The sequence below is a fragment of the Vigna angularis genome, chromosome 1 (assembly GCF_016808095.1).
Source record: "Vigna angularis cultivar LongXiaoDou No.4 chromosome 1, ASM1680809v1, whole genome shotgun sequence".
NCBI lineage: Eukaryota > Viridiplantae > Streptophyta > Magnoliopsida > Fabales > Fabaceae > Vigna > Vigna angularis.
In genome coordinates, this window is record NC_068970.1 from 2,032,363 (window position 1) to 2,054,919 (window position 22,557).

At 30.0% G+C, this 22,557-nt stretch overlaps 3 protein-coding genes and 1 long non-coding RNA gene across 6 annotated transcripts; 2 read left to right on the plus strand and 2 right to left on the minus strand.

The window, feature by feature from the left end:
- Positions 1-1,282: 1,282 nt before the first annotated feature.
- Positions 1,283-5,456, minus strand: LOC108334138 (uncharacterized). Of its 2 annotated transcripts, XR_001832651.2 has the most exons (6): positions 4,262-5,456; positions 3,843-3,902; positions 3,242-3,313; positions 2,824-2,910; positions 2,191-2,281; positions 1,283-1,659 (listed from the first exon to the last, which is right to left on the minus strand). It is a non-coding gene; the product is annotated as an uncharacterized LOC108334138 (long non-coding RNA). The 2 variants fall into 2 exon arrangements; XR_001832650.2 differs by lacking the exon at positions 2,191-2,281.
- Positions 5,457-9,467: 4,011 nt separating this feature from the next.
- Positions 9,468-11,722, plus strand: LOC108338400 (CASP-like protein 1E2). The gene is made up of 2 exons (XM_017575264.2): positions 9,468-9,728; positions 11,250-11,722. The coding sequence occupies exons 1-2, from the start codon at positions 9,484-9,486 to the stop codon at positions 11,599-11,601; spliced, it is 597 nt and encodes a 198-aa protein (XP_017430753.1). The 5' UTR covers positions 9,468-9,483; the 3' UTR covers positions 11,602-11,722.
- Positions 11,723-12,061: 339 nt separating this feature from the next.
- LOC128194994 (basic helix-loop-helix protein A-like) lies at positions 12,062-13,657 on the plus strand. 2 transcript variants are annotated; one of them, XM_052871711.1, is made up of 3 exons: positions 12,062-12,907; positions 13,085-13,190; positions 13,302-13,657. In XM_052871711.1, exons 1-3 carry the CDS (start codon positions 12,650-12,652, stop codon positions 13,466-13,468), a joined length of 531 nt encoding a protein of 176 aa, XP_052727671.1. In that variant the 5' UTR covers positions 12,062-12,649; the 3' UTR covers positions 13,469-13,657. The 2 variants fall into 2 exon arrangements, with proteins under 2 accessions (XP_052727671.1, XP_052727670.1); XM_052871710.1 differs by having other exon boundaries at positions 13,085-13,657.
- A 3,309-nt stretch (positions 13,658-16,966) lies between these two features.
- Positions 16,967-22,265, minus strand: LOC108346071 (uncharacterized). The gene is made up of 11 exons (XM_017585063.2): positions 21,986-22,265; positions 21,801-21,908; positions 21,571-21,725; positions 21,382-21,475; positions 21,215-21,285; positions 21,026-21,132; positions 20,367-20,488; positions 18,241-18,329; positions 18,010-18,069; positions 17,515-17,619; positions 16,967-17,420 (listed from the first exon to the last, which is right to left on the minus strand). The coding sequence occupies exons 1-11, from the start codon at positions 22,086-22,088 to the stop codon at positions 17,301-17,303; spliced, it is 1,134 nt and encodes a 377-aa protein (XP_017440552.1). The 5' UTR covers positions 22,089-22,265; the 3' UTR covers positions 16,967-17,300.
- Positions 22,266-22,557: the final 292 nt, after the last annotated feature.

Below are 22,557 nucleotides of genomic sequence, written 5' to 3' on the forward strand. Positions count from 1 at the left end.
TACAAACCTTAATTTGAATTTTCAAAGATTAAAAGAATTATTAAATTCGCAAGTTTATCTACACCATATATTATTCTTTTTTACATTTCACACTTTTAAGCTTAGTTTGTTTCTGAAAATGAATTTGAGTGAATTAAAAAAAAATGTGAAGTTGTTTGGATTAAGAAAAAAACAAAAAAAAAACGAAAATACAGTTTATGAAAAGTTAGTGAGTAATATAATATTTGATAGATAAAAAATGTTTAATTTTTTTAAAACTAAGGAGAAAGGAGAATTGATAGTTATAGATGAGGAGGAAAGTTATATCCTGTATTATTTTGAGAGTGAGATTCATTTTTGTGAGTGTTTGTGAATCAGTCATTTAGGTTATAGTTATAATCAAGTACGAGAGTTAATTAAAAAAATCACACAGTCTCAAAAAAATAATTGAACATTTCAAAATATAATGACTTATTTAGGTGAAACTCTATTTTACAAAATCAACATACATGTTTTTCTTTGAAAAATTAATTATTTTTTTACTCTAAGATATTTTCCTAGAATTAATCATTTTAGCACAAAAATTTTTTCTTTTACGAAAAGCTAAAACTGAATATTATCCTCAATTACTACAAAAATATCCAATTTTATCAGGGGTTTTTTGTTACGTTTTCGGGGTTAAAACACCTCCTAAATAGGTTTCTCACGGTTACGAAAATCACTGGAAAAAACAGCGTCATAATTACCGGCGATTTTTTGAAAACCGCTTCTATTTTTGGGGTTTTCAAAATGTTAATCTCTTTGGCAAGTGTACCAAATCGTTAAGTAATAAACCGTGGTAAGATCAGGTATCGTTTTCTCAAGAGACTCGTAATACTAGAAAATTATGCGATTAACAACTCATCTAGACTCAAGAACAACTCATCATTTAAGAATATGTGCAAAAAGATAAATTCACAAGTAATTACAAGGTTGGACTTTGGTATTGAAGGCACTTGGAAATGGAAAAGACTAGAAATGGTATGAAATGACATTGTTAAGATTAGTTTTCACCAATGCACTCTTGTGTATAACCAATTTCATTTCCTCTCTTGGACAATCTAACAAGCAAACCCGCATTAAGAACTAGGATCTAAGACAACATGTGAATCATATCTCATCCCTGGCTCAATGACCCACAAGGACTCTTATTTCAGTTCAAGATTTCATATCCCATCCCTGGCTCAATGAAACCCCAAAATCAAGTCATGAACATCCCCATTACATGCAAACTTTAAGATCGGAAACAAGAATACTAGTAATAGATAGAAAAGACATTTATAAATACGAAACAATCATTCATTACACAAGAGTTCATAGGCTACATCTAACCTTAACAAGATGAATCTGGTTCTCCATTTCCATGGAGAACCCTAAAGCTTACAAACATGGAAGATGGAAGAAGAAGGAGACCCAAAGGAAGAGGAGGAGATGTTCCCACAAGCTCCTCGCGCCCTCCATGAGCTCCTGACGTGAAATCGTGCCTCCAAAGAACCAAAGACCCTTTTTCTTTCTGCCTCGTGAGTATATATACTGCCCGAATTCTCGCTTAAGCTAAATTATTCTCGCTTAAGCGAAAATGACTTTTAAATCAATGACTTCCTGGATCACCGAGGCTCTTCAATGTAATGGAGGATCTTCCTAACATCGAAATAGATCAAAAAACAAGGAATTAGAGTATTATTTACGTAATGTAGCTCAAAATATAGATAAATACTAAAACTAAATAAAAGAGAGAATTTAAGCAAGTAATAAGCTAAAAAAGAGTTGATTTTGCTAATAAGATGATCCTTAGATAATGGTAAGAATTAACATTATCACAAAACCGCCGACACTAGCAGGGGTTTTCATAAAAACCGCCGGTAATTATTGGGGGTTTCCAAAACCGTCGGTATTTACAGGGGTTTTTAGGAAACCACCGGTAATTACCCGAGGTTTTTCAAAACCGCCGAAAAATCATTTTTTAAAAAAAAAATTATATTTTTATATTTAACATTCAATCAATTTTTCTGTATTTTCCTGGGTTATGATCTCATCGAATCAATTTATAATCAATTAATGAACAGATTCAATTCAACAAACAAAATGAAATTCATTTGATACATTAAATTGTGTAATAATATTTAATACATTATTTATTTGTACATAAAACTATCTAATATGATATTAAACCCGTGTAAATCTATCTTTGTTGAAGAACTAGGAAAGCTTCACAACGATAATGTGACAAGCACGACGAACATAATCTCATAATTGTATAAGCCTGTTGAAAATAAAAAAACAGAATCACTTCATAACACCAAACCAATCAATCCAACTAAAACTAAAATTAAATTATTAAGTTGAATTGTTAACCAGTTTTAGATTTGGAAGCCAATCCAATACAGAATGAAACAAACATGTTCATGTTTTGTATCATTTATGTACATTTCGATTATTTATCTTAATTTAGAAACTTTGTTATTATACCTCAGGCCAAATTTAGCTGCCACTCTAAAATTTGAACACACGTAGTGACAATTAATTAAAACAACTTATACATAATCAATTAATTAAAACTTTACTCTTATTTTTCTTTCAATTATTAAAACAACTTATACATAAGCAATTGTTTAACAAGTACTTGATGTAATAGGGTAGAAAACCAAAGAATGAAACAGGATAGTAAAATAATGATTACACTAGGGTAGAGATTTCATTAAATTTGACTATTTGACCACCCACCAGATCATAAATCAAGAAAATATTGAATCCAGTCTTTTTAAAAAATAATTGAAACCATAAGTATAAAAGATAAAAACCAACCTGCATATCACTCTCACAAGATTTTAAGACTAATCCTATCCTCTATGCAATTCTTTTGAGTTGCTCTCTAACTTCAAGAACCTTTCTCTGTGAAATTTAAGCAGCCATGACAACATCAATATTGGAAAGGAAAAAAGTGCATGGACTATATTGAAATGCCTATATTGTGAAAATTTGCTAAACATACACATGGCATGATAGTTTACATAGTTCTTGTGACACCACTGTGAAAATTTACCAGATTGATGAAACCCCTTTTATACATTAAGGAACGTTACATGGTCACCTTGTATGTACCAATTATCAAAATATATAAATATATGAATAAAAGATATAGCTCATCCATCATATTGTTATATAAAAACAATCATGTTATGGCTATAAACAACAAGAGTGGGGAAAAGTTAAGTTAAATTACCTCGGCAGCAGTAAATATCAATTTTGCTTCATCAGATTCCTTTTGTATCCCTCTCCCCGAGATCCAGATGGACTATATACATAGATTTTTAAAATTAAGGTCAACTACTCTATACATTAATGTTTAACTATACTTTTGAGATGATATAGTGATAGATTTCATTTTAACATTTCCCAACTTCAGAAAAAAAATAAAAGATTTTAACAAAAATGTATGAAATCAGTGTTTAATTTTGATTCTTTATTTATAGTTGTCTAGTCTAAACAGAATTCTTATAGTTTTCCATCTTTCATCTAAAATTCCATGATGCATTTGAAAACATAAATAATGTTTAAATAAAAATAATAAAATATAGGTTTTATTATTATTTTAATGCTTTACGGATTTTCTTCTAAACTATACATATCGTAATATATTATACTTCCATTATAATTTTATTAATTATTAAATGAAATTTAAAGAAACTTAATTCGAACAATCAAAAACTATAAATAATAAATATGACTAATTGACCAATTAAAATTAAAAGTAACAATCACAGAAAACAAAAACACCAAAATTAAAATTAAATCAAAGTATAAAATGAAGTGGTTTCTTTCACCAGAGTATGCCTCAACATTAGATTCAAGCCAGACGAAGATCAGGTTCTGCAGACATGCATCTGGAGGACATTCAGAAAAGAGGATAGCGATGTCAATAAAAAAAGGAACATTTGATTATTGTTGTCCTTGAATAACAATATTACCTTTGAACAAAGACAATAAAAAATATTCTTATACTATCATATTTGACAATATTTTGAATGCTGAGAAAAACAATTTCAAAAGACACTTACTGTAATTTTTGTTTCAAAGAAGTATTTCAGAATAAGCATTAGACCTCGAACCATTTCAGTGAGAAAAAGAGTATTGATGTTCAAAAACTATCATCCAGAACACCGGCAATGAATTAGTTATACATTATGGAGAAAGTCATAAAGAACAACAATCAAGCTGAAAACAGAGGATTCTAAATAAATACCAGAACTCCAATCCTTTGAAATTTCCTTCGCAAGTTGCTCCCTTTGTTCATCCTTTGCAGTTTGTGCATCTCAGAATTATGATATATAGAAGGAAGGCATTAATACATAACACATGCAAGTGAAAAGAAAATGGACATCCAAGAGATATCTCAATTGACAGAAAAATTGTGATGCTAGTGAAGGTATTTGCAAAGTTAAAAAAATGTCGTGTTTGTTCACTATACACAATTCTGAAAAGTCATTCTTTTGACCCATGTAATTATCTACCTTTATAGGAGGGGAGGTTAAAGAGAGGGAGCTAGGTAAAAACTCACGGGATGATCATCTCTAAGCATAAAAAAATATTCATATAAGCACTGTTAAAAATACTAAGACGAATAAACAAAGAAAAACTGACATACAATAAAATGGCTAAGTCATGTAAAGTTTCAACAACAACAAGAATCAGCTTTGTCCAACTAGGTAGACTGTTTATATAGTCACCGGCTTCTTCTAGAAGCTTCGGGAACGATACCTTCTGGCAACCGGGGATTTATCGTCCGAGAGAGCACGCTTTCTCCTGCAGCGGCGATGCCGTTCTTTGAATCTTCGACATCCTCTTTTTCATCAATCCAACGTGGAACTTCCTGGCCTTCATGTGGTGCCTCCGCTTCTACCGGCCAAACAGATTTGCGAGAATCGCACTACACTACCGAGTTCGGCCTTTGGCTGTGACGGGAGGATACGGTCGACGGTTGCACAGACATAGCTGGCAGCAGCAGGGCGCGCACATCGCAAGATGGAAATGGTGAGACACGAAGGTTGGGAGATGGAAATGACAAGACACGAAGGCTGTGAGAATCACAATCTCCTCAAAAACAACACCATCGGAGAGCTCCTCAAAAAGTCATTCGTGATCGGTGAGCTCCTTATGCTTGGGTTCTGGGTTTTCGGAATTAGAGATTTGAAAAAAAAAAATACAAGAAAATCAGGGATTGCGAAGTGACGAAGTGTATAAAAATGAAGAAGTCAAGACGGGAAGGCTGAAGATGGAGAAGTTGAGACGCGAAAGCCAAAGATGAAGAACTTGAGAGGTGAAGGTGAAGAAGAAAACGGCACAGTGAAGAAACTCTGATGAAGGTGGAAAACAAAGCATGGAGACAAGGCTTAGGAGGGTACGAAATAAGCGACTTTGGTGTAAAGAAACCTTTGAAATATATTTTAAAAAACAAATAAATTTAATTTAACTACAATTCTTTTTTTAAACTGTCAAAAAATTACGATAAAAAATAAAAAAAATGACTGCGGTTTTGTAGTAAAACCTTGAATAGTTAGGTGAGGTTTCTAAGACCCCATAAAACAAACCTCTATTAATTTACTATATTTTTGTAGTGAATGAGCTTGGTTAAATTATTTATCGAGTTCATCAACATTTATTATCACAAATAGATTGTGTGTTTGTGAAAAAAAAATGAATCATTTTAGCACAAAAATGTAATTTTATGTTGGATTTCTACAAGTTTATTTTTTCGGACAAGTTCCAGGAAGTGCCCACTTAAGTGGTGTTGCATATTACACATAATATGTGTGTAACTTTAAATTTTTAAATTAATTAAAGATCCAACTAAAATTATTTTAAACGAAAATTAAGTATAGATTAAGGTAGAATTATATATATATATATATATATATATATATATATATATATATATATATATATATATATATATATATATATCGTATGTCATTTTTTTTTCTTGATTATCATGTTATTTTTATTTAATAATATAAATAATATTTAAATGTTGTTTTTTGATTGAAAGAAAAGTCAAATTTGAAAAGGATGTATACTAATCCTCTTCTCTTAATAATATACAACTACTATCTATCTGTACATCTATATCCATACATCGGTTTATATATATATATATATATATATATATATATATATATATATATATATATATATATATTTTGAAAAATATGAATTAAAATATATTTAAATTTAAATATGAAAAGAATTAAAACTTTAATTTATACTAGTGAACATGTTCACTTTTCTTTATAATAATAAAAACAATAAAATTATTATTAATATTAATATTATAATTATTAAACTAAAAATAAACATTTTTTTAATTTTATTATTATTGGTTTTCATTTATTTCTTATGTATATTTTTTAAGAAAAATGGTTAAATTTTTAAAAAATAATCAAATAAAAAATGATTAAATATAAAAAACAATCACGATAAAATTCATAAAATTATCGTTTTAATTTAAATTATTTTTTATTTAAAGAACAAATTAGAAAATAAATATCAACACACAAAAAAATTCTCTTTATTTATAAATATAGATTAATATTTATATTTTATATTATTTCATTGTTTAACGAATAAGCTATTCATATTTTAAAAAACATAATATATGTTATATATATATATATATATTTAAAAAATATATATTTCATTATATATGTTTTAAATATATATATATATATATATATTTATATTTATATTTAAATGAGTATCTGTTAAATAAGGTATTTAAAATAATATAATTTATATGTGATATAAATTAAAGTTCTAATTCTATTCATATTTAAAATGTATTTTAATTCATTGTTCTTAATATTTTATAAACTATTTAATAGAAAATCTCGTATGAACAAATCCCTATTTCTTGTTTTATTGTAGCTTTGAGAACATTTATTGGTCGGTATTGACAGAAAATATTTTAATTAATGTTCTAAACATGATTTTAATTATTGAAATAACTCCATCAACCATTAGAGTTTGATCATTGAAACACTAATTTTCATAATAATATATTTTATTGATTGATTGAACTTGAGAACACGGAATTTAGGTGGAACCAACTCATTGAAGTGAACATGTGAGACATTATATAGGCCCCAAAAGTACTATGATGAGTGAAATTAAGAATATAATATTGTAAGAAAAATAGTTTAAATTTATAAATTAATATCCCTCTAAATTCTAACTCATAGGTTAGGCTATCATAATTTTATAAAAGTTTATACAAAAAGTAGTTTAACTTTATATATAAGATTTATAAATTAAAATAAAATAAATAAATATTAGCATGGTAGGTTGTAGTTGGGAAGTTGGAAATGTTTTGTCGACATCACAAGTTCTATACTTTCTTTTCTTCTTAAATGCTTTTCTTCATTAGGTCAAAATCTTCTCTTTTTCCATCTCCCTACCCACTTTTTTTGGTCAGTTCAAATATAATTATACAAAATTTTAATACAAATTAAAGGCGTCACCTATAACTTATTTGTTTATTTATTGTATATTTACAGTATAAAACTTAAAATAATAAAAATGATTTAAGATGTATTTTTAGATTATTATTATGCACTTAATCAATTTTATTATAAAAAAAGTGTCATCGTTATAAGTAATATATAGTAATAAATATTCGTTAAATATAGTTAAATACTGAATAATTAAGGCGGTATAATCACTTTCTACTAATTTTAATTGTATTAGTAGGTATATAAGAAGCATATGGCATTTATATCTATATAAAATATCACATCGTATCATTTATCACATTTATATTAAATTATAATTAATTATTTTTATTTAATGTATACATTTATATTAAATTATAATTAATTATTTTTATTTAATGTATATAATTAAATCACTTATATTTAATAAGAATGAATTCTCAATTACATCTAAATCAACTAGCTAATTTGTCATACTTTGTTCAGTCAAAAGATTTGTATTAAACTTTTTTAACATAAAAGGTTTTTTATAAATTGTAGATCATTTGCATGTATTATAAAATAGAAAGCAATAATACAATAACTTTTTTTATTAACTTGTCACCACTTTAAGTCTTATTTACATGTTTATATCATCAATATATTTTTTTTTTACTGACTTTCATGTTTAAAAATATCACTTCCTTCTTAAAGGATGCAGTTCTTTTGATTTCTCTCTCACCCAAATTATAGATTTTTACTTGAGTTGTACTCCTTATTATTTGAATGACATGCTGTAGTTGAAGCATAGCAAATGATAAATATAATAATTACACAGTGTTTGTACGTAGTTTGAGAAAAAAAAAATTCAACTAAAGAGAGAATTCAACAAGAAATATAAAAAACAAATTACTTACAAATTCTTCAAAACACTGATTAACAATCTCCAAATAATTCACTAACATCACACACACATACACTTTACACTCAAAACTATACACGAAGGTATACCTATTAAATTAATTACCACATTTTTGACATATTTAAATAATCAAGTTATTGATTAGATGTTAACATTAAATTATCATATAACGTAACTAAAAAAAATCTTTATTTTGTATTCCAAAAATTTAATGTAACTCCAAGCAATTCTTCAAATGTCAAACTCAAGATCATAACTTTGATCACCTAATTCGATTATCAACTTATTAATGACCTCCTCAATTGTATAATCCAAGAGCACAACAAAATCTATATACTTAGAGAGAGAGCATAACTTTGATAACACTTTTAGTGAGATAGAAAAGGAACATTTATATTACACTTATAAGTTTTTTCTTTACTCATTTAAAATTTTATCTCTAAATTAAATTAAGTTCTCATAACCATAATATTTGATTGATTGAAGTATAATAAGAATAGAGAATTTTTGTATCTTACAAATCTTATTAAAGAATTTATTTAATATTGTTCAATAAAAAGAAATTAATAATAAAGAATGTGTAAAGTCAAAATTAACGATTTTAAAATATTTAAACTCAGAAAGCCTAACTGTGAGAATAAAGAGTAAAGATTTTTTAGCACACCTAAATATTTTATATAGCCTAACTGTGAGAATAAAGAGTAAAGATTTTTTAGCACACCTAAATATTTTATATTCATATGATAGTATTTTTATTTACTTTCTATTTTTCTTTTTCTTGAAATAATATAAAAGTTTATATTTTTTTTATTATTTTATTCTTATAATCTTTTTTAAATGAATGTAAAAGGATGTTATGATATCATTATTTGAAAATAAAATACACTACTCTGTCTGTAGTACCTGAAATTGACTGGTAAGTTTTATTTTCCAGACTTGCTTAGAGTTTATTGACTTGGAAAATGAAAGTGTCGATTTGAGTGAGGTAGCTGTACTCACATCAGCATTTAATGGTGTTGTATTTGCTCTCTTAAATAAGAGAAATTAATAGTATTTTGTGTTGCTGTTAGAAATTAGGAGATGGAGGTGTTTATAAGAGAAGCAGGTATGGTGTGGAAAGCAGAGAGCAAAGAAATGGGAAAAGCAGTTACTCTGAGTGCTTCTGATTTGCTTATGAGGCTTTTGGCCTTCATTCTCACTCTTGCTGCTGCCATAGTTATTGCAACAGATAAACAGACTAAGGTTGTTCCCATTCAGATCTCAGATTCCTTACCACCTTTTCATCTTCCTCTTACTGCTAAGTGGGATCAGATGTCTGCTATTCTGTAAGCTCTCTCTTTCATTTCATGCATGCTCTTCATTTTTTTCTTCTGTGGATTCATCCTACTAAATCTATCACCTTCTCATCTATCAAACACTCAATAATGCTTTAATTTCTTAATCTATCTAATCATAGATGCTTCTGCTGCTGAGAATCTATCACTTTGTATCACTGTTATTACCACATAATCAATCACTAGTATATATATATACATGTGTGTGTGTTTAATTTTGAACTTCTTTATTTATTTTACAGTTGAAATATAGCTACAGCTTTGTATTCCTCACTGTAGTTAGCAATATGGTAGCTTCAAATGTTAGTGCTTTTAAGCACAGGAACAAATGAAAGATTGGTAAAGTAAAAATTTATGCTCATAAACGTTTTCTTAATAAATAAAACACTTTCGGATAAAGTATAATAGAATCTAGTCAAGTTTGTCAATTTCGTGAAATCCAATTCAGGTCACCTTAAATTAGTCACTTAATAAGTCAATCTAATCTAACTCAAGTAAAAAAAAATTCAATTCTAATTCAACTTACAATGGATTAAACAGGTTTACTTGTTCAATTAATGGTAACTTTTGTTTTTAATTAAGAAATACATTTTTTTTAATTCAAATTTAAATAAATTTATATTAAATTTAAAAAACAATTCAAAATAAAAAATAATACAATTAAAATATAATCCAAAATCATCTTAAATTTTAAATTTAATTCAAAAATAAAAACAAAATATAAAATTAAATGGATTAACAAACCTAACTTACCACACGTTAAATCCAAATTTTTAATAGGTCAAATTTAAAATTAACTTGTATTAAATTTTTTTTCTTCTCAATCTAAACTTGTGATGAACTAGATTAATTCATAGATTTTAATCTATTTTCACAGCACTAGAGTTTATTAATAAATAGTTATTATACTTTTAAAAGTCTTGGCTATAGAGTCTATTAATAAATAGTTATTATACTTTTAAGAGTCTTGGCTATAATATATGCTTTAATTTAATGTATGATATACTTGACATTTTCCCATCTGCCATTTTAATGCTGCCATTTATGGTTGCAGTTGTAGTACTAAGGTGGCCGATATCATTGACTTTGTTTTTGACCCTTAACAACAGATCCAAGTCGGTATCATATTATTAAGAACATTATATTTTGAAAAATGAATCATAGTGGGGCTACTTTTTCTTTAATGTCACCGCTTCTAGGTGGAATTAGCATTCAATTTAGTTTAACAAAAATATAGGCTAAACATTCTTTTAAATCAACTAAACGAAATATGAAAAAGAACACCATTATGCATAAAATAATTTCCAATATTTATATGTATTAAAGCATATTTTTAAATAATAAAAGTGAAATGGAACTCACTTAAATGATAAAATAATAAAATAATAAATAAAATTTATCTCTAAAAATAAAATTATTTATGGCTTTTTTACATTTATATATTAAAAAGTGTAAAACTTTGGTGTTTAACGTGATTTTCAAACATCTTAATTAATTTACAACATGTCCTAGGTATTTTCTGGTGACCAATGCAATAGCATGCACGTATGGAGCTTTGACTCTAGTTGTTGCCGTAGTGAACAGAGGTAAAAGTAAAGGCTTGTGGACAGTGATGACTGTTCTGGACGCATTCATGGTGGCTTTGCTATTTTCCGGCAATGGTGCCGCGGCGGCGGTGGGTGTCCTTGGCTACAAAGGAAACTCCCATGTGAATTGGAAAAAAGTGTGCAATGTGTTTGATAAATTCTGTGGTCAAATGGCTGTTTCAATCGGTGTGTCGTTGATCGGATCGTTGGCATTTCTCTTGCTTGTGGTTATTCCTGTGGTGAGACTTCATCGAAGAACTTTGTCAATTAACAATTAAACCAAGTCTTATTTATTATCCTAGTTCATGTTTATCAGAATATATTAAGTTATTATTGTAATATGTGTTTGAATAATAATGTACGAGACACTAGTTTATCGAACAAATGTTTCAATTGCTGCATATTCATTGCTTTAATCACTGTTCTAGCTTTTATTACTATAACGTATGCACAAAAAACTTTATACATATACCTTGTGTGGTAAATTTTGGATTTAAAATGTCTTAATACAACTTATTTCTCTGAATTAAGACACATAAAACAGTAATCTGATACAACACTACACTGTCAAACTTTTTAAGGATTCATCGTATTCATAAACATGATTGAAATTCATTATTTGAAGAAGGAGGAACCAAATGAGTAATAAATCATGACTGTTCTTCTCTGTTTTCTTGACTCCCACTCCAAAACAAACTTCTCTTTTCTCTTTTATTGTTCATCACTTTGTGGGTCCAACCTCTGCACACCAATAAGTCTGTTATTTCAGTCTCTCTCTCTGCTGCTTTTTCCCACTCATACGGTTACTCTGCATGATCATGATACAGAAAGGTGTCACGATCACACATGCCCGCGGGAATCTAATCAATTACCGCTACCTATTTTTCTTCCAAATGTTACCATTTCTGTTACCAACTACACAAATTCCAACACTTTTACAATCATAGGATGCCACCATCAATCCCCTTTCCTCAATTACTTTACTTCATTTCACCAAAATTCCTTCTAGAGTGGCCATAGATAAAGACAATAAACAATATAATAGAAATTAGATAAGGGTGAAAATACACAAAATCATAGTGCATATATTATATATCTTTCAAGATGAAGCCTTTTCTTTTTCTGCAAGCAGGTACGTACTAGCAGATCGATTCAAATCAAACCAATGATTAATCTTAACCACCCCAGCTTTTTCTTTTTCTCAATTTCACTCGAGAAATACAATACAATACGATACGATACAAAACAAAACAGAACAAAACTGCTTGGTATATAGCGAGAAGAGAGATAATTAAATAAAGTATATGATGTATATTATTGACCAAGATGCAAGGTCACACTACGAAAAAGGAAACTGAAACTCACTCTACCATGCCACCATTCTCTCAAATCCCACCTTCTTCTTCTTCTTTTCTTCACCCTTCAACCATTGCCGAAGCAACTGCTAACACCACCAGCAGAAAGCGTGTTAAGAGAACGAGTCACTCCAATTGTGGGAGCGTTAACATGGAACGTGAAAGAAGGTCCAAGATGACTCAAATGTTCACTCAGCTTCAAACCTCTGTCCCTGGTCTCTTACCTCAGGTTCATCAATCATCATCCAAAATTCCATGTCTTGTCGATTTCATGGTTTTTGGGGGTTTTGGTAAAATGGGTTTTCTACATTATGTGTCCACATTTCATGTTTTTTGTTCCACCCGTTTATTTTAATGTCAGTGAGTTTTTTGAATGACCCTTTTCTTTGTTATGCGGGAATCATAGGCCACAAGAGAAGTGATAATAAACGAGACAATTGGGTACATAAAGGAGCTTGAGAAGAAGAAGCAGAGATTGGAGGAGTTGAAGAAGTTGAAGGAGACCATGAAAGGTGTGGAAGGATCAACGGTTGAATGTGGTAACAATAATAGAAATTGTTCACTCGTGGTTACTGTTTCTGATAATGTTGCATTCTTTGGTATTCAATGGATGCCTCGACCAGGTTTGGTGACACAAATTTTGAAGGTGTTTTGCAATCACCAAGCAGAGATTTTGGCTGCAAATGTGACTGTTAATAATGGGAAATTGATATTGGCAATCACAGCTTTGGTGCAAAACAATGGAAACTGTGTGGTTGAAAAGATTAAAAGAGAAATTATGGGTTTGTAGGATCAAAACAATTGCGTTAGATCACATGGTGTTTGATTTTTGTACCTTGTCACAGAAGGAGCTAACCTGATATAGATCATGATTAGTGTGATTGTGATGAACATCACCACCAAAAAACAATTACTATGGTGTTTGATTTTATTTTTTATTTTTATTCTTGGTGAAGAAATTGGAGAACAATTTAAGTTACTTTTGGCCTAAGAAGGAAGGCATAAGGGTGTTAGATAAAGAAGAAAAGTGATTCGTTGTCTCAAAGCATTGCAAAGCATGTGATGGACACACAGACATTTAATATGTTTTGCTTTGTGTTATCTTTCTTCCTTATAAGGTGGAGCATTAGAAATTTGTAGCAGAAAATGAAGCAATTGTGGAAGATTTTGTGTTGGGAAGTGAAACAGAAGCATGATTCAATACTATAGCAAGTTTTGCTATTTCAGGACAACTAGTAGGTTAAATAAATCCATTTTAAAAAGTTAAAATATGAATCTTTTGTTATTATTTGAAAATATTTTTTATAAAAGTCACTTTATTTGAGTAAAAAATAAATTGTTTTTTTTAAATAATGTTTAAATATATACAGATATTTACAATGCTTATTTATTCAAAGGCTACAAAGTAATTTTGTTTATTTTTTTTATTTATAATATTCTTTTAAAGCTTATTTGAATAGTTCTTTGACACATGTGGACACAAAAAAATTTTTACAACAGATTTTAAACAAATATTGATGTGTCACATGGATTATTATGTTTTTCTGAAGTATTAATTTTTTTTTACATAAACCATATTCTCTGCAATTAGCCAGATTTTTTAAGAGGTTATACACATAGAAAACGTTAAGTGAAGAAGGATATGTTTATATTTTTTAAAAAGTCCAATAGATCGGACAGTAATATAATAATACTATACTTATGAATTAATAATGATGATGAGTTTTTGTGCCTAGTTTTTCTGTATATTTCTTTTATCTCTTTTACCGTTTGTATTTTTATCTTCATTAACTAAATTTTTTGTTTTCATGATATAGAAAAAAATTTCAAATTGTAATGAAAGATTACAAATATTTTTTATAGTAAATGTGGTTTCACTCGATATATATATATATATATATATATATATATATATATATATATATATATATATATATATATATATATATATATATATATATATATATATATATATATAAATTCAACTTTTTTATTAACATTTAAAAGATATAAGATTGATTTAAAAAATTATATATCAAAAAAGTAAAAAATGTTGTAGATTTAATTGTCTTGTTAAAAAAATAAAATATAGTAGAACTAATGAATAGTGAATTACTTTGTTAACAGTTATTTGACTTTTTTATATACATGTCTTTTTACCTCTTATTATTTGTATATCTTTTTATTTTATTTTATTTAAATATGTTTTTATTCCCTCAATTATAAAGCGTTTTTGGGTTTAGTCCATCTTTCAAAGTTTACTTCATTTCTCATCCTTTTCCTTATGAAACTATAATTTTTAGTCCTTCATAACTAACTAACAGGGCGTTGATTTTTTTCTGACATGACTAATGGTGTACCACGCGAAAGGCCTATTCTAATTTTATTTCTGAATATAATTAAAATTAAAAGAAAAAACATTATATTGGAGGGTCAAAATTGAAATTCATTTTGTTCTTCGTGTAAGGGTTTATCTTATGCGGACATTCTTTTCTTCTCCATCTTCAATCAGCCATGGCGTCAAATGTGCAATTAACGTGTTTGGGAAACAAAGAAGAATTGAAGGAAACTACATTGTGCGAGCGAATCAATGAAAAGAGGAAATTAAAAGAGAAAGAGAAAGATGAATTGTGTGCAGAGAAGTTGAACCTGAATTTGAACCTCAAAAATTGTGTGCAATCACTCTCTCTTTTTATTACTGTAGCAATAGGACAAATTTTCCGAAAACTGACACTTTCAATCGGAGATTCATGGAGATTGCCAATGCTTGATCTAAGCTCCTCAAGGGAAAGACGGGATCTGAAGAAACTAGAGACAAATAAGTTCGTAGTCCTTCACCTCCTTGTGATTGTTGTCATGGAGGGTGCATGATTTTGCAGCAAACACATCAGTTTTTGTTAAAACCTGGTGACCATACCCAACAAAAAATAGTTAGTTTCTAAGCAGCTACACCTATTCTTATTTATAGTCAAAGGAACTTGAAAAAATCATAGTCTGCCAAACAATTCATCTTCTTCAGGTTTATCTTCTCTACACACAATTCATCTCTTTCTTCCTCTTTTAATTTCCTCTTTTCACTGATTCGTTCGCACAACGTAGTTTTCTTCAATTCTTCTTTGTTTTTCAAACAGGTGACGCCATGGCTGGTTGAAGACGGAGAAGAAAAGAGTGCTCACAGAAGATAAACCCTTGAAGGAAGAAGAAAAAGGATTCCAATTTTGACCCTCCAATTTAATGTTTTTTCTTTTAATTTTAATTATAGTCAGAAACAAAATTAGAATAGGCCTTACACGTGGCATATTGTTAGCCACATCAGAAAAAAAATTAATGCAGTTGGTTATGGAAGACTAAAAGTTATAGTTTCATTAAGGAGAATGATAAAAATGAAGCAAACTTTGGAAGAGGAACTAAACTAAAAAATATTTGATAGTTGAGAAACTAAAAACATATTTAACCCTTCTATTTTATCAACCAACCTAAGTTATAATAAAAAATAACGAGATTTTTTTGTATTAACAGTGCTGTACCTGTTAATTCAATAATAAAAAAAAGTGAAATGAAATACAAATTGAATAGACATATACAATTTTACGTTCTTAATTATACAATATTATTAAAATGATATAATCCATGTAAGCATTTTCTTTGTAATTTATAAGAAAATGAATATTAGGTCATTACTATTTTTTTCTTGTTTGTTGTTTAATAAAATTTATAGTAACTGTATTTTCTAACCATTGAATCTGGATCATGTTACAATCATGATTTAAGAAAAACATTTAAAAACTCGATAGGCCTAAAAGTATAATCATGTAAAAAGTCAAATTATAAAAAGGATAAAAAGGCTAAATAATAATAATAGTAATAATAATAATCCAACATAATAAACAATAACAAAAAGTTTATTGTAGAAAAGTGGGACAATTTTAAATAAAAATGAAATATGTAGAGTTTTAAAATATGAATTAAATAAATATGACCAGATTTCATTGTCTTTTAAAAAATTCAAAAAAAAATGTGAATTGAATATAATAAAATTTAATGGAATATCACAACTTTTTTTACAAAAAAAAAAATGTCTCCTGATTTCTTTTGAACCAATTGCACACGCACCTACATAATTTTCTTTTCTTTCTTTTCAGGAATTATTTAACCCAAATTATCAACCAAATGAAACGTGAATACAAGCTCGTGGTCACCTCTATTGCCTACTTGATCGCATGCGAGTAAATTGTTTGTTTACTTTATGTTCGTACACAATATTTTATTTAAAATGGGAGACTATCACTCAAGGTAAAAACAAACCAATTGCTTGCCGTTCATGGAGTAGAGGACACATGCCACATTATTTTTGTTTCGACATAATCTTCTGATATCCAAATTTCGGTTATCAGACAATAACAAAATCCCACTAATATGCTACCAAAAACTCAAGTACTCGAAGACGTAAAATAAGAAATGGTAACAACGGAAGCAAAGTAATAATTTTAATTTAATAATCAACATTTCCTATGATTGCAGACTCCTTATCTATATGCTGTGCTAGGAAGCATCCTCGGAAGGAGATACTCCACGAATAAGCACATTCTGAAATACAATGTCATCAAATTCTGAACTAAATGCTATTGTGGAATACCTTCCTTCCTGTCTAGGTCTTCCAAACTTACATTTGCCTTAACACCCATGCTCAGCAACTCACTAACCATGATAAGGATATCAGACTTCAAAGAGGCTGCTAATGCCTGTCAGAAAAGCCAACAAGAGAATAAAACAAATTTCAGAATAGTAGCAACGCAAATGAACCAAAATGTCAACAATAGTGTTTTGCTATAATACCTTTCTGTCCTCATCTTTTTGGTGCTTAATAACTTCTAAAGGCCACTCAGATACAAGCTTCTGAAGTTCATCCTTGATGCCTGACTTTCCTTTATCAGACAAGGTCTAGCAATAGTTGAGTCAAAAGAACGAGTTATTTTAATGCAGAACAAAGCAAAGACAAATATGAACGTCCACTCAGTATGCCAACAGTCATTCTAATCAATACATCCGTCACCAAAACAAACACAAGGTGAACTGTGAAGGATTAACATAATAAAAAGTAATTTAATGCCTCACATCCAGGTCATACCGACTCAATTCAATCATGAAGTTAATCGTCAACAATATTGAAGTCTTGTCACACAAAAATCAAGCAACAAAAAACATTTAACCAAATATAATCGGATATAGTTTCTTCACTGCCGTGTTATTGGGACTAATTTGATTCTAAAGTTCCTTTCTGAAAAGCTATAATTTTAACAACAATTTATGTTAATATCATAGAGTCCATACCTGATTTAGAACTTGAATGACAGCAACTGCATCACTGGGTTTACGTTCCAACAGAAGACCCTGTAGAAGTATAAATAAACAGACTTACACTGATAAACAAAAAACATGCCAAAAATATAAAATAGCTTTTGTGCAATATGGTATGCTTTTGCAGAGCACAATAAACTCAGTCACTGCAATACAATCAAAATTAATTGTCAAATAAGACAATAGTGTAGATAGATTTGCTACCTTGGCACAAGAAAACCCAGTCGCCAATGTGTGCTGCTTCATTGTTTCAGATCTCAACTTTTCTATTGTCCACAATGACTTGGTGTCCCCTTCAATGTAAATGAAATAAATATATGACTGAATTGGTACGGGCAGAAATGATTTTAGAAAGCTAAATATATATTGAAATATCATAATACTACTTTACGTACTTGAAGAGGTCATTAATACAAATGAACCTAGGAGTTTTGAAAAAGATATAGACACAGTCGAGACAAAATAATTTTCCCTTAGCATAATTTTATTTTGGACTATTCTATTTGGACCATTCTAAAAGTCTTAGTGTCTCCTAGAAGACCCAAGCATATAAACACACTCAGTTGATTATAACGCTCAAAGCTCAAAGCATGTAAAGCTCAGTTTGAGTGTGATTTTGGATTATTGCTATGTTATTGGGTGTGTTGTCATGACTATTTTTGGTTATGGCCGAGTTGTATGGAATTGTCATGATGTGCTTTACATGTACCGAGCTGTTGAGTGTGATTGAGAGGTTGTTTTGAACGAGTGCCGAGGTATTTTTATATGTTGTATTGGTATTTTATAGGAAGTCGTAATATTTTTATATGATGTTGTGGTATTGTATATGAAACTGTGGCATTTTTATATGTTGTCGTGGTGATTTATAGGAAGTCATAGCATTTTTATAAGATGTTGTTATGTTGCATATGAAGTCGTAGTATTTTTATCTGATGTCATGGTGTTATATGATGTCGTGTTGTTTTATGAGGTCATGGTGTTTTATGAGGTCATGGTGTTTTTCTATGAAGTTGTGGTGTTATATCTATTGTTGTGCTATTTTATATGATGTCAAGTGATATCAAAGCCGATGGATAGTCTTGGTGACTAACTCAACGAGTACAATAATCCCTGTATCGAAAGTTTTCCAAGTAAGAGTTCTAGGTAAATGTGTCCCGTTAAAGATGAACGACGGTATGAAGGGATACTCATGGTTGGGAATCCAAGTGAGTTTAAGTTTTACATTAGGTAGAAATGAGAAAGTGAAACACCATATAAAGGTGAAGACCCATAAACCCATTGCCTTTTAAGATTTTGGGTTGAGAGTAGAGTCAATTCCTCATGTGGTTGAACTCAAGTCTCATTGGTGTTGTGTCTCTCCAGTGGATCTCCTCCTCGATAAACCTAACAAGTTATTGTTGTAAAACCTATGCCTTAAAAAATGTTGACAAAAAAAAAACTATGAACAAAGATTTCCTGAGGCATGTAGATACAATATCCTTAAGGACTTATCCGCGGTGTGTTAAGCCTCCCAAGATACAATAGGAACTTTTCAAAAATTTCGGAGGATATCAGAATTAGTAAGGAACTCTCAATGAATAAAATAAGAAACACAGGATATTATAAGAAAGAAAAGAGAGAAAGAAGAAATTTAGAGAAAAAGGAGAATGAGAGAAAAATGTGTCTATTAGAGGTGAGCACAAGCCTCTATGTATAGAGTTTGTGAACCATCCCACAACCCATGATTAGAGGAAGAATCCTATGAGGAGCTGGTCATAAACGGTTTCAACAAATAAAAAAAAAATGAGCACTGGGAGCAAACTCCTTGACTTGCGGAAGAACCTTGCAGTTTGCATCTGCACCTTGTGGTGTTGGTAAAAAACGTTCACACAGAATCCACATCCGATCCTTGCAGACAAGGATTTGACTCGGGATGGTTTAACATTCAGAAAGCAACGTTCTTTCGTAATCTTCAGAAACAACCTTTTGTGATATAAGGCATAGGTTTTACAACATTAACCAGAGGGCGCTTATGTGCAAGACCAATTCAAGTGCAACAACCTAGTCTATGTAGTCCCAGCTTGTAACATTAATTTTCTCATTTGATGAAATTACATTCGCAACCTAGTCTATGTAGTCTATCTTTTGGGCTTCTTTCCAATTTTTTGGGACTAAGAGAAAACAGTTTTGCCACCATAAGAGAACATGAAAGCTAAGAAACTAGCCAATTTATAAATCTCCATAAAATTGTATATTTGTTAACAAATGTTTAATAAAGAAATCCACATTGACAAACTGCTATTGAATAAAGCTAACAAAAGTGTGAAAAAAAATATTCAAAATATTCATACCTCTTTTGGCAGCAAATTCCATCCATGTTTCAAATGAGGTTTGTCTTAGTTTTACACCAGCCTTGACAAACCTTTGTGCATACTTACTAATCAACACCCAGTCATCTGTATTGTAACAAATGCTGCAAATGATCAACCCAGGTAACAGGTTAGAGGCATATGTGCAAGAGAATGAAAGCATCATAACAAGAGGGCTTAACTCAATTGAGGGCAATATAATTTTTTTTTAGTTATATGAGTTAATGCCATATCAAAATACTAAAGACAACGTTTATAGCTTGAAAAGAGGCCGTGTTCTCCCTTCTTGTCCTAAATTGCGTCACTTTTTGCTTCAAAGAAAAGTTTGGGGTACCAAATACTAGTTATAATGCACCCTCCATTTGTTTTCTTAGAAATTTATACAAAACAACTGTATTTTCAGACTTGTTGTCTCCAACACATAAACAGGGATTAGTTGACTTCATACAACCAATATACTGGTTTGCCCGACTAACAACAGGAATGGGTTTGAAAGAAGTATGCCAGCAACTAAGAGAATAATTATATTTGTACCAAATGCTAGTTACTGGTTTTGGAGGTAAAATCCAAATCCAAATTTAAAAGACTACTCTACACCACAAAAACGAAAGTGAGAAATTTGTTTAAGAATTTCAATATACCTGAAAACTATATCTGCTGTCCCTGGTTGCAATGGTAAATCGTTCTTCTTCAGAAGTTTCATTACTTCCACCAACAGTTTAGTATCATTGTGGTCCTTGGCATACAGCTAAAGCAAATTGAAACTAACTTACAAACTGCGAACCGGAAACATAATCGGAGAATTTCGAACAGTAATATGCCAACAATACCAGTAAAGAGTGAGCAGATGCAATATGCGGGGTCAATCCATAGACATTATGCTTCCACAGAGTCTTCTTTCCTGTACACGAATTTTAGCCGCGTTGCCTCAATATAATATCTTCAAAGTTCCATAAACGAAAAAACACAAGTTGAGGCACCAGTAAATTCCACATACCAAAATCAAGAGCTCCTGCATGAACACACGCCTTGGTAACTTCACGACAGAGATTGCAATTAAAGTCGTCATGAATTCGAAGATTCGACAACCTCTGTTTACAATTTAGATTAAAAATCATCACCATAAATAACAATAGTAATAATAATAATAATAATAATAATAACTTGCGACAGAAAAGAAGCTCACAAATATGCGGAGGTTCTGCAGAATGTCGAACAGAAGCTTAATATCGTGCTGGTGTTTGCAATTTGCAATCATTGACCACAACCAAGCATTTGGAGGCATTGATCGTTTAACTTTTACAGAGTCAAGCATTTTATCATATAATTCCTTCACATCCCCTGCATTCAAAATTCAATAATGTAAACAATACATAAGAAAAAGAAATCTGAAGAGCAGCTAAACGAAGGAAGAACCTGAGGGAGCTCCTTCAACGGTATCCACTCCTGAAGAGAAAAATTCCTTCGACAAGAACCAGTTTCTCCGATCAGTTGTCACTCGCCGGTAATCGTGTTGTTCGAGCCCTGTCTAATTCAACAACTACGTGTCATTAAATCGTTCGATTCAAACACCGATTTGAATAAACATTTCCGTTAATGACCTGAGAAAGGAGAGAGCGCGGTGGAGTGAGGGGCTTCAGAGGTTCGAAGATGAGGCGAAAGGAAGAACCGAGAGACTCGGCGAGCGTTGGAGATGACTTGCATAGTTCAATGTGAAACAACTGAGTCACGACCTAGTTGCCGGTTCCGCGTGGCGAACTCAGTAGGTTTAGGGAGGAAGATGCTGCAACGATCGCTATGGGTTCAGGGTTTACGAGACAAGGAGCGAAACCACTTTGGTGGAACGGTCTACACCTTTGTTAACATGGACTTCGCAGATAATTACATGGTCCTTTCATTTTTTTCCTTATTAAAATATAACGTTCATCATCATATTTTTTCGAAAATCTCTGTATTCTTTTATTGGTTAATTAGGTCACTGTTATTAATATATTTACAATGTTAGATATGTTTATCACTTGGTAATTTTTTTAATATATTTTTTCAAATGACTTGTTAAATTATTGTCCGATAAATTTGCTTTTTTTATTTATTATTTTTATTCCATTTAATCTTATTCTTTTAAAATTTAATAATTTCGTCCTTTTTAAAATCGAAATTAAACTTATACTAA

What these genes read in the sequence shown, in the direction of transcription:
- LOC128194994 (XM_052871710.1), top strand. Translation starts at nt 12,650, where the DNA reads ATGCAAGGTCACACTACGAAAAAGGAAACTGAAACTCACTCTACCATG. An exon ending in TCCCTGGTCTCTTACCTCAG is followed by an intron (nt 12,908 to 13,084) that starts GTTCATCAATCA and finishes CGGGAATCATAG; the next exon opens with GCCACAAGAGAAGTGATAAT.
- LOC108338400 (XM_017575264.2), top strand. Translation starts at nt 9,484, where the DNA reads ATGGAGGTGTTTATAAGAGAAGCAGGTATGGTGTGGAAAGCAGAGAGC. An exon ending in GATCAGATGTCTGCTATTCT is followed by an intron (nt 9,729 to 11,249) that starts GTAAGCTCTCTC and finishes AACATGTCCTAG; the next exon opens with GTATTTTCTGGTGACCAATG.
- LOC108346071 (XM_017585063.2), bottom strand. Translation starts at nt 22,088, where the DNA reads ATGCAAGTCATCTCCAACGCTCGCCGAGTCTCTCGGTTCTTCCTTTCG. An exon ending in CGCGCTCTCTCCTTTCTCAG is followed by an intron (nt 21,909 to 21,985) that starts GTCATTAACGGA and finishes TGAATTAGACAG; the next exon opens with GGCTCGAACAACACGATTAC. An exon ending in TGCAGAACCTCCGCATATTT is followed by an intron (nt 21,476 to 21,570) that starts GTGAGCTTCTTT and finishes AATTGTAAACAG; the next exon opens with AGGTTGTCGAATCTTCGAAT.